The sequence below is a fragment of the Conger conger genome, chromosome 2 (genome assembly GCF_963514075.1).
Source record: "Conger conger chromosome 2, fConCon1.1, whole genome shotgun sequence".
NCBI classification, from domain to species: Eukaryota; Metazoa; Chordata; class Actinopteri; order Anguilliformes; family Congridae; genus Conger; species Conger conger.
The window spans coordinates 15,912,876-15,928,944 of record NC_083761.1 but is presented as its reverse complement, the minus strand read 5'-3'; the positions used below and the strand labels follow the sequence as shown (position 1 = coordinate 15,928,944).

The 16,069-nt window shown below is 41.2% G+C and overlaps 1 protein-coding gene across 9 annotated transcripts in view; it reads left to right on the top strand.

Moving 5' to 3' along the window:
- The window catches only part of LOC133116043 (alpha-actinin-2), a 28,459-nt gene that overhangs the window by 771 nt on the left and 11,619 nt on the right, over nucleotides 1-16,069 (top strand). For 7 of the 9 annotated variants that reach the window (XM_061225420.1, XM_061225418.1, XM_061225419.1 and 4 more), the window contains exons 2-12: nucleotides 6,453-6,567; nucleotides 7,160-7,279; nucleotides 7,485-7,571; nucleotides 7,706-7,793; nucleotides 8,468-8,546; nucleotides 11,152-11,233; nucleotides 11,812-11,897; nucleotides 12,804-12,896; nucleotides 13,491-13,721; nucleotides 14,431-14,578; nucleotides 15,101-15,251. In XM_061225420.1, the coding sequence (XP_061081404.1) occupies nucleotides 6,453-6,567; nucleotides 7,160-7,279; nucleotides 7,485-7,571; nucleotides 7,706-7,793; nucleotides 8,468-8,546; nucleotides 11,152-11,233; nucleotides 11,812-11,897; nucleotides 12,804-12,896; nucleotides 13,491-13,721; nucleotides 14,431-14,578; nucleotides 15,101-15,251 (1,280 nt within the window). Of the gene's footprint in view, nucleotides 1-6,452; nucleotides 6,568-7,159; nucleotides 7,280-7,484; nucleotides 7,572-7,705; nucleotides 7,794-8,467; nucleotides 8,547-11,151; nucleotides 11,234-11,811; nucleotides 11,898-12,416; nucleotides 12,503-12,803; nucleotides 12,897-13,490; nucleotides 13,722-14,430; nucleotides 14,579-15,100; nucleotides 15,252-16,069 lie in introns of all 9 variants that reach the window. The other 2 variants (XM_061225411.1, XM_061225412.1) reach the window with 1 other exon arrangement.

The window sequence follows — 16,069 nt, the reverse complement described above, 5'->3', positions numbered from 1 at the left end:
TTCTATGAACAATAAAATAATAGCCCGAACAAGGTTCATCTTCTCAAGTGACATATATATATTCTATGCAAGATTTCAACAGTTTTTCATTGTTAACAGTTTTGTTCTACTTTTTGTTTTGTTTCAAGGGGCCCTAATTCTGATTTTATAAGATATGTGCTTTATATGTAGGCAAAAAAGATATGTACTGTATAATTATTAGGGGGTCCCCTATCTATGTATGTCACTGGGCTGAGCCAGCTCTGCTAGCCTGCTCATTGATGCAAGTGCTTCAATAAAGAGATAACTTGAGTTGTCTTTTGTGCTCTGGAGGGGAAAGTGGTTAGAACACCTGGATGTCCCTAGCACATTTGACAAATTGACACAGACAAAATGTATCTCATATCACCAATATACTGCACCATATCAGCTCTTGTGTATATATTTTGCCTAAAGTCTGCTTGTAGACTGCATCAGATCTTGAGTGACAGCTGTGGCCTGTATCATGAAGCAGGGTTATTGAGTTAGCCGGATAACTGCTCTGATTAAAACCCAGAACAGCTCCTTTTACTTTGTCCATGTTCCAGATTTTTGGGTTGCAGTTATCCAGTTAACTCAGTTAATCCTGCTTTGTGATACAGGTGCCAGGTCTGCACTTTTAATTTATTTATTTGTAAGGAAATTTTGAAAGTGCTCTGTGTGCTGAAACCTTAAATGTGCTGAAACAACAAGCATACAGAACTTTTATTGTACAGATAGCATTCCTCTCTGCTCTGCCAATTTGTATATTATCAAATACACTCAGTGAGCACTTTATTAGGTATTTATTTTGACTTATTGGTCTTCTACTGCTGTAGCCTATCCACTTAGAGGTTTGACATGTTGTGTGTTCAGAGATGCTCTTCTGCATACCACTGCAGAAGATTAATGCATTATTTACATTACTGTCACCACCTTTGACCAGTCTGGCCCTTCTCCTCTGACTTCTCTCATTAACAACATTTTTTTGCCCACAGAACTACTGCTCATTGGATGTTTTTTGCTTTTTGCACCATTCTCTGCAAACTCTAGAGACTGTTGTGCGTTAAAATCCCAGGAGATCAGCAGTTTCTGAGATACTCAAACCACCCTGTCTGAAATGTGATCAAATTAGATCACATTTCTTCCATATTCTGATATTTGGTCTGAAAAAGAGCTGAATCACTTGACCATGTCCGCATGCTTTTATGTATCTAGTTGCTGCCACATGATTGGCTGATTAAATATTTGCATTAACAACCTGGTGTACAAACTTGCAAACTTGCAGTTTGGTTGTGGTTGCTTATCTTTAGGGGAGTTTAAGGATTACCACAACAACAACAACTCAGATATGAATATTATGTGGCAAATCCTTTTTCCAGAGATGCTGTATCTCTTTGGGTTTGGAGCCTATCAATATTCTGTTATGGTTCTGTAAAATGTCACAGGCAAAATGGTTACACTCTTGATTTTTCCCAATTACGTTTTTGTCAAGTGTTGCTACATTCACAATGCCTGCCTTAAAGAGAGAGCCCCATTACCTTTCCCTTACAATGTCCTGCCCTTGTAATCCAATTACCAAATTAGCACACAGAGGAAAGGGCAGTGCCCTCCTTATGCCTCCTTAGTCTAAAGCTACTGGATCTGATGGCATCAGAAATGATCAGTCATGTCATAGCAGAGGAAATATTTGCCTTCTCTCCATAAATGTGACAGTAAGCAGCAAGCTTTTGTTTGTAATTCCAATATACTGTAGTATTTAGGTCATGGGCAGTGTATAGAGGCCACACCGTTGCTTGTATGGGCCTGCAGTTCAATGTCACGCCACAATGAAATTTCTCCAATGAAAGGTGGCCTTTGTTCCAAAGCCTTCAATATCCTTAATTTAGACTCATTCCCCATTCCCCTCTGACTGTGGTGGGTGCCATTAGCCCCCCTTCCTAAGAACTTAAGAATCTTAGGGGCATTGTTATGAAGTGTCCCTCCTGACCTCTGACATATTGGCCTTCACCTGATCTAACCTCGTATTTCTGAATCGCTGTAATGTTAAATATGAGGAATCAGATTGGAAACCATGTAACAGAGACGCTGACTGATGCAACCACATTGTTGGTGTTGGACTGCTGTCTTTATGAATATTGACTTATAAGCAATCGGTGCTAACCTCAGTGGAAGAAGAGAGGTATATTTCATTGTGCTTTCCGTCTGCATATTGGAGAAATAATGGGATTGTATTCACAATAGCGCACTGTCAATGTTGAATATTTAAATTACAATGTTAGAAAAGAGGGTGCCTAACTGAATTTTAATAAATCCAACATCTATGACAGGTATGACTGTAACATGACATTAAGATTTTATCTGTCAGTAATACAGCATTGTACTCTATTACGTACAGTAATAGGCTGATAAAGCAGGTCCCTGTTGGTTAAGCTAAATTTAAACCGTGATATCATTTGTAATGTGAACCCTTGGCTACATTAGAAAGCCTTCAACTTGCTCAGTTAAACTACGGGGATACCATGGACTTTGAGCATGGCCTCATTAAGAGGTCACTTTATTCCTGTGGTCATATTCTGGCAAACTAAAAAAAGAGCAATTGCAGAGTAATTATATGCCTTCTGTGATAAATGTGTTCAGGATTCTGTATGTTGGAAATGTTGTTGGTGACAGTGTTCATTTTTACCATGACATCAGCATGATTCTTTTTTGTGGACTTTGATGAGACTGTCCATTACTCCATTGTGGAATTAAATCTGTGTCAGATTTCATGAGGATGATAATGCCAACTACAGCACATCTTAATTATCTTTAATAAATAAATGCAGTTGAGTAGAAAATGTGCTTGGTTGGATTCTACTGCTGTGAACTACAATGTCACAGCCTGCTTTATGCCATTTTATTGTGGCATAAAGCACAATACCTATTCCAGTTCAAAGCTGAGCCATAGAATAGGAGTTACAGCATTTTTAACCAAGACCATTTTCACCAAGTCTATTCTTCAGTGAACTTGAAAAATGATTTGCAAGTGTGTAAAAATGTAGTGTAAAAATATTATTCTCTTCCTGAGACCCTTCCCATTGCTTAGTTTCCAAATTAAACTTTTTGGTCTCTGAAAACATTGCACGACCTACAACATTTGCTCAAAAAGAATGAAATATTTTAATTGAAAAAAATTAAATAAATGCATGTGTCCCTGAAATAGAATACTTTAAAGTGACTGGGTGTGTCTGATCCAGTAAAGTCACTACTTGGAATTGGTTTCTTATGATCTTCATACAGATTATAAGAAAGCAATTAGGAAAATTATGTTAAATATTCAATTAGCAGTGAACCACGTTTTCAAATCAGCCTCTACAAACACGTTAAGCTTTGTTTACATTCACCCAATGAGGTCAAACTTGCCCGGAATGTTTCTGTGAGACATGCCTCCCAATGCTTACATGTGGCGAGCGAGCTGAAAGATTTGATCTGAGGACTCTTGAGAGGCTGGTTTGCTGTTGGCTGGAGTCCTGTTCACAGGCCAATCTGGTTAAAGTGGCTTTCAACGTGTGGCTACTTGACATGGAAGCAGATAGCAGGACAGCTCTCCCTCATAAAAGTTCACTGATATAAATAGTTTACAAGTCCGTGCCCTTAAACGTAATGCTTTATATATTAGCAGTCACATTGTCTTGGCACATTACTGTGTGCGCATTTTTGGGAGATAAGGATTTATCTCCTCATTCAGAAAGCCACATACACCCAGTGAGCAATGTATTGGGTTGACCTGTATACCAGCTTGCTGATGCAAATATTGAATCAGTCAATCATGTGGCAGCAACTAAATGCATAAAAGCATGCAGACGTGGTCAAGAGGTTCAGATGTTTTTCAGACCAAACGTCAGAATGGGGAGGAAATATGATCTAAGTGACTTTGACTGTGAAATGATTATTGGTGCCAGACAGGGTGGTTTGCGTAACTCAGGAAATGCTGATCTCCTGTGATCTCCTGTGGCAACCAAGTAATATCTTACTGAAAATGAAAATGATACATACTCAGCATTTGAATACACTTGCTGTAAAATACATTTATCTTAAGTGGTTTCAAAAAAATAAAATAGCACCAATATATACTTCCTTAAAAGCATATATTGGCTTATTGCAATAGTAATAAATCATAATACTGTAATTATAGTTTGTGTCGACAGGAGTTCTCTTTTCCAGTAACTGACCTACGTTAGCTGCACCATGAAAATATGTTGCCATTGCTGACAGGTGTTATGTGGCACATCAAACGCCATCAAGGGGTCATACATCTCCTGCTGTAGAAGGAAAAGCATCTCAACAACCGTGACTAGAGAACAAGACCTATAAATTAGTTTTTTAGACAGCTGTACTGCTGTACTAGTGGTTGTGGGTGAGTGAAGCACTTGAAGTAAAGTGTTGTGAATGGGTGACCTTCTTCTACTGACCTACTGTCAAGAAGTGAACCAGGATGTGGATGAGTCTGGGGCAATTGTCCATCATCTGCTGTAGCACTGTCGGGCTTTATTTTTTCATATGCTAGTTAAGTGGTGCTAAATACCTCATTTTGTTTCCCCTCAGAAGTGAACTTAATTCCAATTGTAAATGTTTGGTCAGCTATAGGGAAAAGAGTAATTGTTGCATTAGTTAAAGGATGAAATGAAATCCAGGGAATGTGTGGCTATTCATTCCAAATGTACACTGATGACCCAAAACATTATGACCACCTGCTTAATATGCTGTTGGTTTTCTGCATGCTCCCAAAACATCTCTGACCCACTGAGGCATGGACTCTACAAAACCTCTGGAGGTGCCCTGTGGTATCTGGCACCAAGATGTTAGCAGCAGATAATTTATGTCCTGCAAGTTGCGAGATGGAGCCACTATGGATCGGACTTGTTGTTCCAGCACATCCCACAAATGCTCAATCGGATTGAGATCTGAGATCTGAGACCGGGAGCACCCCACAGGCCTTGCCGTTTTGGAGATTCTCCGACCCAGTCATCTGGCCTTAACGATTTGGCCCTTGTTAAAGTCGCTCAGGTCTTTACACCTGCCCATTTCTCCTGCATCCAACACATCAACTATGGGAACCAATGGGATCCAACCATAGGCTTGCTTACCCTCTAATATATCCCAGACCTTGACATACGGCATTCTTACAAGATAATCAATGTTATTCGTTTCATCTTTGAGTGTTCATAATGTTTCGGCTCATTGGTGTATTCAGGCACCCGATTTTGCATGCAATATACAAATTATATTAACTTCACTGATACTTGTATGGTAGAGGGCCAACATGTTTTCATATATGTTTTCATACGTCAGAGGCCTGAGGTACTGACCCAAGCATTTGTCAAATCTCATTTGGAAATGCTGAGGGCAGTGGTGTGTCCTGGGATATCTGTAGTTATTTCTGAGTCGTTGTTTCCTTCTGTTTCCTGTGTGTGTGTGTGGGGGGGGGCAAAGTGTCCTATCAAAGCTTCCTTTTAGTTGGTGAAACGCAATACAGATTGAATTGCCGTCCAAGGGCTGTCACACTAGCTCTAGATTGACACGGCCTGTTTCCCGAGGCATGTGCGTTTGTGCCTCTGCATTTGTCTGGCAGCAAGGGCTTCAGCACCCTGCTTGATTTATGGGTCTAAAGGCGTTTGTCTTGCAGTCGCTGATGGAACAAATGCTCTTGCCGTTGATGTGACACGTGTGGATTTGTTTTTGGCAAGGACAATAAATCCAAAGCTAGTTTGAAAAAAAAACACATTTGAAAACATTGTGGATCCAAAACATTATTATATGCTGTTTGTGGAAAAACCCACATAGGATCATTTGAAATAAAAAAGTTAGCTTGGAGAATGTTTCTGTCTTTTGTCTTTGTCTTCTGTCAAAATTAATGCATAATGTTATCATGATTTGGTTTATGTTTAATACTTCCAATGGAATGCTTTCCCAGGGGTCAATTTTCACATAACCACTCCTTTTTCCATAGACAATTTGTATTTGAACCCCAAATTTGATATACAGTATTCAGACCCATTCCATTTTTCACACTTTATTGCGTTGTAGATTACATTAAAAATGGCATTTTTGCCTATCAATCTACACTCAATAACCCATAAATTCTGCCTAAAGTGTGCAAAACCTGAAGGCATCTGAATACTTTCTGAAGCACTTTCTGTACATGTTAATGAACAATATGGAATATTTTCACCAATAATCTTTTTTGAAGAACAGTCCAGGGTGCCTCTGAGGATATCATGTGTGTAAATATAGTTCTCACAATTTATAGCAGGAAGAATAGCCCACTTCCATTTATTTAGAGTCTAAACTAAAGATCTTTAGCCAAAAACTAATTTCGAATGGGTAAAATTATACTACACCTGCAGTTAAAGGTGTGTATGTACACCTGTGAGGTTCATACTCATGTCTCACTGGAGGGCTCTCTCTCGTAGACGTTTACAGCTTGGTGCAACTCTCACCTGCGTAAGGCTGGGACACAGATTGAGAACATCGAGGAGGACTTCAGGAATGGCCTGAAACTCATGCTCCTGCTGGAAGTCATTTCAGGTACAGCACGCACACCGACTATGATTCAATCAACACAAACTTTGACTGATAACTAATAGTTATTGATTTTCTTCACAAACATTGTTTGGCAAGTTTAGTGATCACTAAGACAAACTCATAGACCTGAGTTTGTACAGAAAGTGTTTCAAGCTTTTTAAGGACAAATGCTGATGACTCTATGCCATTGTTTTTTAATCAATCCAAATGTTACCTTTGGTGATTCCTGAGATACAGCATGCAATAGGTTTGTTTCACAAAAAGGGGGAAATCAAAAATATAATCCCATTCACATCCACAAGCTGTGATAAATATGGCCTAACCTTTACAGGCAATAAGATAAGCAATAAACACACATTACACAGTGTTCTAAAAATGGTTTTTAAATAATTGGATCAGAGTGTCAACACCCAGGGGTCATTGTAAGGGCTTTGGTTCTTTGTGCCTTGGTTGGTAGCCAGACAGTCAGACTGTACCTCATGATGTCTTTTTCATCCCACCACATAAAAGCTGCCTCACTGGAACATTGCATGCTCACAGTGGCTTTTGTTTTTTGGATATGCCTTACCATGGCCAGACACATTTATTTTCACAGGTGAAAGGCTACCCAAACCAGACAGAGGGAAGATGCGTTTTCACAAAATCGCCAATGTCAACAAAGCACTGGATTACATCACCAGCAAAGGAGTGAAACTTGTTTCCATAGGAGCTGAAGGTATTTAATTTTGTCTTGAATAAGACAAGTTTAAAAAAATTACCAGTTTACAAGTTTCAAGTCGAGAAATACTTGAGTTGGAAAGTCTTAGCAGACTGACAAAGTGGAAAATATTCAAGCAAGGAGACCTCACTCAAAAGATTGTGTCTCAGGAAATTCCTATTTGGCCAAGGCTTTGCATGGAGCTAATATCTGTCTCCTACAGAAATTGTGGACGGGAATGTAAAGATGACCCTCGGAATGATATGGACCATCATCCTCCGCTTTGCAATTCAGGACATTTCAGTTGAAGGTAAACAGACATAAACAACGGGCACAGTTCCCAAACAAAAACAGCGCAGGAGTGGAAAATGTTTCATTAGCCACATAATTAAAGCGTTGGTTGTAAAAGATTTGTAGAAAGATTTACATTGTGATTCCTTGCAGAAACATCAGCGAAGGAAGGACTTCTCTTGTGGTGTCAGAGAAAGACTGCCCCCTACAGGAATGTCAATGTGCAGAACTTCCATGTCAGGTAAGCCAAGTCAACAAAGGTCACCTATTACTGTATTTATCCTCACTGAAATACCCATATACGTTTCTACTCAAACCTCAAGCAAGTTATATGGCACTGTGGATATCTTGTAGTCAGCTTATTTGAAGAAAATAGGGACTTATCTCTGGACGCTGAGGTATAGTTGGCTGACAAAATCATCAAAGCTGGGAACTTTTGAGCAAAAGCGTTTTAGAGTGAACTGATGCTCTGATACTGTGACCTAAAGAAGTGAAATTGAGGGATTGATTTATCAGTGAGCTAAAAGGAAATTTTTCTGTACATAAGCACAATTTAGATAATTAATTCTTTACTCCAAAGGAATTGGATAACTGTGAATTATATCTGCCATTATCGGGCTGCAGTCAAACTTGATTTAATGTTGTTTCCTTCCTTGCCACGCCGGAAAATCTGCATCGATTTCAGCTTTGAAAATAACCGACCACTGACTCGCTGATTAAGTCCTGTGGAGAAACTGTCTGTTGTTACCATCACCAAAAACACTGTCAGCTAGAACGAGCATATGGCTTTGTTGCAGGGAGGTGGGGGGAAGTGGGGTTGGGTTGGGGCATAGGTCAAAGGTGTCATAGTGAGTCTTTCTTTAGTAGCATGTTGTCAGTGAATCTGACCTTAGTCTTCTCTCCTTGGGCATGAAGCTGGAAGGACGGCCTGGCGTTCTGTGCCCTGATTCACAGGCACCGCCCGGATCTTATCGACTATTCCAAGCTCAACAAGGTCCTTCTGTGTGCCTGAGTGCATGCTGGTCTGCGCACTGACCTGCATGAGGGAGAAGGGCTCACACCACTAACACTTTTCACCCTGCTTCTTCTAGCATCGCCAGAGAGACTGGGCTGAGCAGCACTGTACTGTAGTTGTGCACTTAGTAATAGAGTAAAGGCTAAAGCAGGACTGCCCAACCCTGTTCTTGGAGGTCTACCATGCTATATGTTTTCCAAACAAAGCACACCTTACTCAACAGCTAGAGATCTCATTGAGCTGCTACTTGGTTGAATCAGGTGTATACCGTAAGTTGTGTTTGAAATTAAAGCCTACGGGATGGTAGATCTCCAGGAACAGAGTGGAGCAGGCCTGGGCAAACATCTCAAATGCTTTGATTTAAAATTGATCATTTCAATATCTTTAATCTGTGTGTGTGCTTTTATGTGTCTTTATGTGTGTGTGTGTGTGTGTGTGTGTGTGTGTGTTTGTGTGTCTATATGTAGTTGGCATATCTGTATTTGTGTGTGTGTTTGTGTGCATGTGTTTGTGTATGTGTGCTTGTGGAAGTGAGATCTTTCCCCAGTACATGCTAACCTGCTCACATTGCTGTTGTTGCTGTGTCCGTAGCTGGAAAGATGGGCTTGCCTTCTGTGCCCTAATTCACAGACACAGGCCTGATGTGCTAAACTTTCACAGTCTGAAGGTACTCATGTGAAATTGCCTGCCTGTGATCCAACCCTATGATTAAGTAGCACTGGGGCACCTCATTATATTAGACCCTCTAGCCTGAGACATGAGTCCTTAGTACCATTGTCACCCATTATTCCTATAGCATAGCTGCCTTTGGGCCCCATGTACAACATACAGATGGCTATATGACTCAAATGATATAAGGCAGGCTGTTAGTACCGTGTTAGTAAGGAAGTACTGGTGAACTTCTTTGACCTATGGTTAGTTGGTTAGTTGGTTACCATACAAAAAAAAGCTTTGATGACATTGGGATGGTTAAATAAATGACATATATTGTTTTTAAATAAGCACACATTACCATTAATTTAACAGATGATAATATCTTTAAAACAGAAAAAACATAATAAATCACGGAACACAATCAGTAAATTTGTTTACGTTACGGTGAATAGGACAATTTATTTCTGTCTCTGGTTGTTTTGAATATCCTTCATTGTTGCCATAATTTTAACAGGCCGTGTTGTTTATTTTCATCACATGGGTGCTGTGATGAAAAACCTTCTCCTAGTCGCATGTATACTCTTCTTCTGATAGAGGGAATGAGCAGAAGTAAAAGATTGGGAGAGAGGATAAAAAACAGTTCAGACACTAGAATAGCTTTTGAAATGGGACCCTTATCCCAGGAGATCACAGGATTACCTCAGAAATGATTGGAAGCTGTATTGCCACCTAGCAATGGGCCAGACTGCCAATCCACCCTCTTTACCCGATTCAGAATCTAAAATGCAGATGGCCCTACGCCAGATCTACCTCAGTGGTGACCTTTCAGGACTGAATTGGGGAAATCAAAGCTGTGTACAACTGGGTGGTTGCTGTGGAATGATCTGTTGGCTGGTGCTTTGGGCTGCCTCTAATGGCCTATATCAGATAGGGAGGGTGGACCTTTTGGAGGTAGGGTCACCCTTGACTAGACCTGGGTAAGCCCGGAACTTTAGCAGTCTGAAATGTCGCTTGGACATGGGCCGGAGGTCAGCTCGGTAGAATTTGCAGCTGCTCTTGTGCTGGAATCAACTCCCCCCCTAGTCATTAGTCACTGACTACAGAGACGTGCTATACCTGGGCAGTGATAGTTTCCTACCTGAAGCTCTCAATCCCATGATACAACTTACAGTAGACATTGAACATTTACAGTGTGTGTTTGATATAGGCTTGTGTTCAAAAGAGCATTCAGTAAATTCTCCATCTGATTGACATATCATGTTTCCACACCCTTTGTTTTTGAAAGTCTCCTGGTGGGGCCAAATTAAGTTCACCTGGTCAGTAACAGCATATGAGAGTTGTAATTTGGTTGTCTCATCAGTATCATTGCAATGAACTTTAACTTCAAGGAAGAATATCACTTAAAGTTAAGGAAAAAGCATATTGCAGTGTGAATTCATTGAATTAAGACCCCACTGAATGAACAGATTGCTGTGTGCCAGAAAAACCGGGTGTTAGCATGTTGCCCTGTACTGTGCTAACCTGTCTAATCCTGTCCATCTCTAACACCCAAGAACAAGACCCCTGAACAAGACAGCTAGTCAAAATTGTATAGAAAATGCCAAAAGAGGAATCAGGAGGCTTGAATAGCAAAAATAATAATAAAAAGGCAATTCAATAACTGGAGAACTTGGATAAACACATTCACATGACAGCAGAATTGTGGAATATCTCAGTTGATTAATAGATGCCAGGTATATGTTTCCTTTCCAAGTCTTCTTAACACTTTATTTAGCCTTTAAAAGTTGAATGTGATTTACAAGTTGTTTGGTTTCCTGATACCTCTTACTACATGCAAATTGCTGTAGGATAAATGGATCCTTTAAAAAAAAATGGAGTGTGTTTTGTTTATGTGCTGCAGTAACAGTCAACCCCGTTCTTTCCTCTGTAGGACGATGCTGTTGGTAATTTAAACTTGGCCTTGGAAATTGCAGAGAAGCACCTGGACATCCCCAAAATGTTGGATGCTGAGGGTAAATATTTTTTTTAGATGTTCTCCAGGCAGCCATGCAAAACAAATGTTTGCTTTAAAACGGACTCATCCGCAGGACCCATTTCTGCAATACTGAGCCATTGACAGCTGACAGTATCAATTGACAATATGTTTAAGCCTTGTTATCATTGGTGTTCCATCCAAGTGCAAGTAGGAGAACTGTTATTTACTAGCTATTATTATACGTTGAAAGACTACTCTTTTAATGAGTGCCCGGTGTGATTGTATGCCCCATAAAATTGTCTCATAAAATGAACAAGCTTGGATTGTCTCCAAAAATGTAAGCCTGATGTAATTTTGTCTCTCAACATTAAATAACAAACACAAGCACAAACCAGTGGCACAAAATGGCAGTGTTTTGATGTGTCTGTGCCAGAACAGGACATGATAAACATGTTGAAAGGGTTCCCTCCCTGCTACCCATCTTGCATGTGCCAGCACTTGTCATCCTTATTTATGTGAGCTTGTAAAAGCCTCTCTGTGTTTTCCGGCCATTGAGTGCTTTTGAGGTGAAAGATCTGGGTGACCTCGGCTGATGACCTTGTTCTCTCCATGCAGATATAGTAAGTGGTACCAGGCCAGATGAAAAGGCCATTATGACATATGTGTCTTGTTACTATCACGCCTTTGCTGGGGCCCAAAAGGTGAGGGAACATTGATGTCGGTTCAGTACAGTTGCCCTTTCCAACCTCCCATTTTGTTTGTATTTCCATCCCGTCTTTAGTCAGACTCTCAGTACTTCTGGCCCAGCTCCTCAAGCTGAATTAGAAACAGTGCACTATCCAGCATGATACAGCCTGGGTCCTTCCCTAGGGGAAAACTGAATTGAAGACCTTTTACTGCGCTCTCCATTTGGCAATGGTCAAAGCTAGAGGGTTAAATTAATTTTGGACTGTGAGTAGTGAAAGGGCACATTGCTACAGTTAGCTCTGTAATGCTTGAGAAGGTTTGACCCAGTCTATGTACACTTTCATTCCATTTTTACGTTCTCTCAGAATGGCCTGTTTTTCTTGACCACCCCCCGCCCCCTTCTCTGTAGCGACCCCTGTAGTACCATGCCGCTTCCTGCAGGGGGCGATGTCAGTGCTCTCTCCTTCCTCCTCTCCCTCATCCTTTCTTCTTCTTCCTCTTCATCATCCTATCCTCCCCCTGCCCCACTCTAGACATTGTCAACACCCCCAAACCTGATGAAAGAGCAATCATGACCTATGTGTCCTGCTTCTACCACGCTTTTGCTGGAGCAGAGCAGGTATCCCTCAGCCTGTGTGTGGAAACGCATGAAATGCTCTCTCCTTCCCAAGAATCCCCCTTTTCCTTAAGCATGTGATTCAACTGACATTTTGAGCATGGTCTTCATTGCTCATACTGAATTTATGATAATTTTATGTTTTGGAGTAATGGAGATGGATTGATGGGTGACGGATTTCTCAGGATCAGAAATAACCAATACTAAAAAACAACCAGTGTGATTTCTTCACAAATAATGGGTGTGTTGATGCTGTAGTCTGTTGAGGATGTGATCGTCTGAAGGCTGTGCTGTGTATTTTCAGGCTGAGACAGCTGCCAACAGGATCTGTAAGATTCTGGGTGTGAACCAGGAGAATGAGAAGCTGATGGAAGAGTATGAAAGGCTGGCCAGCGAGGTAGGGGACACACCAAAAACACACCGTGGACAGTCATGCACCACACCAGGGATTAGCCCGGAACATACAGGAGATATGACCTGAAAAGTGTGGGAAATCAGTGTAAGATGACAATGTGAGATATCGCTGCTCTGGGTCTCTGCTCTTGCTTTTCTGTACATGCAGCTGTATACAGCTCCTAACCCTGCAAAAACAAATAAGTCAATTGTTATTTAGTCTTATATTTAGACTTAAAATCATATTTATTTTTGGCTTACTATTTCACGTGACAAATGGAAATTTAAGTGAAATTTTTTTCACTTTTTTTGCGCAGCAAAAAAGCCTGTGTTAACAAGTGTTTTAGTTTTGTAAGAAAACTGTTATGTTACATTTTCTTACCCCATCTGGAAATTAGTCAAACTGTCTCACCTCATTAGCAATTTTCTTTTTTTAGCAAAAAGTTAATAGAAATAGAAATTTAAGCCTAATTATAAGACTAAATACATGATGATTTGCAGTGCATAATCTTTGAACAAGCTGCTTCTCCAATGATAATCAGACCATTAATAGAAATAAAACCCTGCTCACCCACTGCTTTTGGCCCGGTGACCCCAGCTGCTGGAGTGGATCCGGCGGACGACCCCCTGGCTGGAGAACCGCACGGCGGAGAACACCATGGCGGCCATGCAGCGGAAGCTGGAGGACTTCCGGGACTACCGGCGCAAGCACAAGCCGCCCAAGGTGCAGGAGAAGTGCCAGCTGGAGATCAACTTCAACACGCTGCAGACCAAGCTGCGCATCAGCAACCGGCCTGCCTTCATGCCCTCCGAGGGCAAGATGGTGTCGGTGAGTGAGCCCCCACACCCCAACACCACCCACCGGGATGTTACTGTGGGAAAAGTGAGGTCCACCCTATCTAGGATTTGAAGTTACATTTTATATTGAGTGTTTTTTACATAATGTTTTATCTTTGAATAAATATTAGTGCTAAAAAGTGGGGCTGAGCACATTCAGTTCCCACCTCGATTTGGAATGGCCAATCACTTGCAGCTACAGCTGTGTTTGTGGGGGAACCCCACTGCCGATTTGGGATCGTGTAGGCATCTGAGGTTCTCCTCTGACATATGTGGTGTCACCAGGTGTTTTTTTTCACACCGCAGACTACAGCTAAGCTCACACAGAGCAGAGTCAGAGGAGGACTTTTCATATGCAGCTTTAGCCTGCAGTCAAAGAGCACCCGATTGACCAGGAGGGGTCGCTAGATAGTGTTGAAACACAGACCCATATTATTTTTAAGCATGCTCAAATACTCCCAGAGTTGAATGTATGCCAGTATGCCCATGGTACAGCCTTTACCTTCACTAACAAATAATATGCTCTCAGGGATGAAGTAAGTATCCCACTATGCCTTTGGCACAGATTGTACCTCACACAGAGAAACAATATTCTCTCAGGGATTAATTAATTATTCCAGGCTCCCTTTGGTACTGAACCGGTTTATGTGTGCAGTCTACTCTCTTGTTTAGCTGCTGGTTGTTGTCTATTTGATGGTCAGGACATCGCCAGTGCGTGGCAGGGCCTGGAGCAGGCTGAGAAGGGCTATGAGGAGTGGCTTCTGACCGAGATCCGCAGGCTGGAGCGTCTGGACCACCTGGCCGAAAAGTTCCGGCAGAAAGCCACCACCCATGAAGACTGGGCCCAGGGTGAGTGTCCCCCTGGGTACTGGGACTGTGTCCTGGGAAAGAATCAGCACTGCCACCATTTTGTCCTGTTGATCTTCATTCATAAACTGCATTAGCCCATTTAGAATTCTTAGAATATACTGTACGTGCTCCACAATAAACTGTTATTATCTGACACCTAACCGACAGCATTTGGGTATAACATGAAGTGTGTACAGAGAACATTACTACAACAGTAAATGTGTGCTACTGCCACATTATAACAATACTGTCGATGTACAATACAACTCTCTATGACACATTCTAGCTGTGCAGCTGTTTTCATGGGCAATAAATCTGCCAAGTTGGTTGGACTCACGGTGAGTCTTAACTCCTTGTCCGGGTGATGTTTTAGGCTTATATTTAAATAACATAAGCAATAGCATTTGAAGGTATGCCCATGAACATTAATTTGGTATGTTCTTGATGCATTTAGGACTTAATATCCAGTGCTTCAGGCCTTGCATGTTAATATTGATATCTCATTCCATGTGTGGGGTGCAGGCAAGGAGCAGATCCTGACCCGGAAGGACTACGAGTCGGCATCACTGACGCAGGTGAGGGCGTTGCTGCGGAAACACGAGGCCTTCGAGAGCGACCTGGCTGCCCACCAGGACAGAGTGGAGCAGATTGCCGCCATCGCACAGGAGCTGAAGTATGTTCCATTACCCAGACCTCAGCTGCCCCCGAGCTTCCTGTTTTAACTGACCCTGATAAAGCACACCCGTTTGTGTGTGTGTGTGTGTGTGTATATCTGTGTGTGTGCTTGTATGTGTGTGTGTGTGTGTGTGTGTGTGTGTGTGTGTGTGTGTGTGTGTGTGTGTGTGTGTGAATTCCCCACGTAACTTTTGCTGCCGGCATTATCTCCCCCCTCAGGAAGAAGCATCTAGAACACAGTGCTTTGTAATGCCTATTTCCATGTATGGTGCTGTGTATTAGTAAATGTTTTGCTCAAAGAAAAGTTAATTGAGTTTTAAGATTAATTTAGAAGATAAATGTAATCTGGAAATATTTTAGTCCCACTGTGTAATATCATTCTATTGCTCCTTACCTGGTTAAATACTGTTATTGATTTTAGATTAATACAACGCACTGTTAGAAAAGAGAGTGAACATCACAAGCACTAGAATTCAGGCCTTTATGTCTAGAGGTTATATATTTTCTCATTTTGTATTAATTCAAACTGACATGATAGATGATAGAAGCTGTGATATTGCTGTTGTTATGTGCTCCCTCTAGTGGCTTTACGTTTAAATACATTTCCATGGATAGTTCATTTTCTCTTTAAAAAAAATATTATTACGGTTTCAGTGTATGTTTATGAATAGCCCAGTGTGTAATGGTGGATATTTTCAATATTTAGAGTAGTAACTCAACGGCAATTTGTATAGTGATGTTTCCAGAGAGAAAACAAACATGTTCTCCTGAATATTTTCTATTACCTCAGCTGTAGACGAGTGCATTTATCATTCG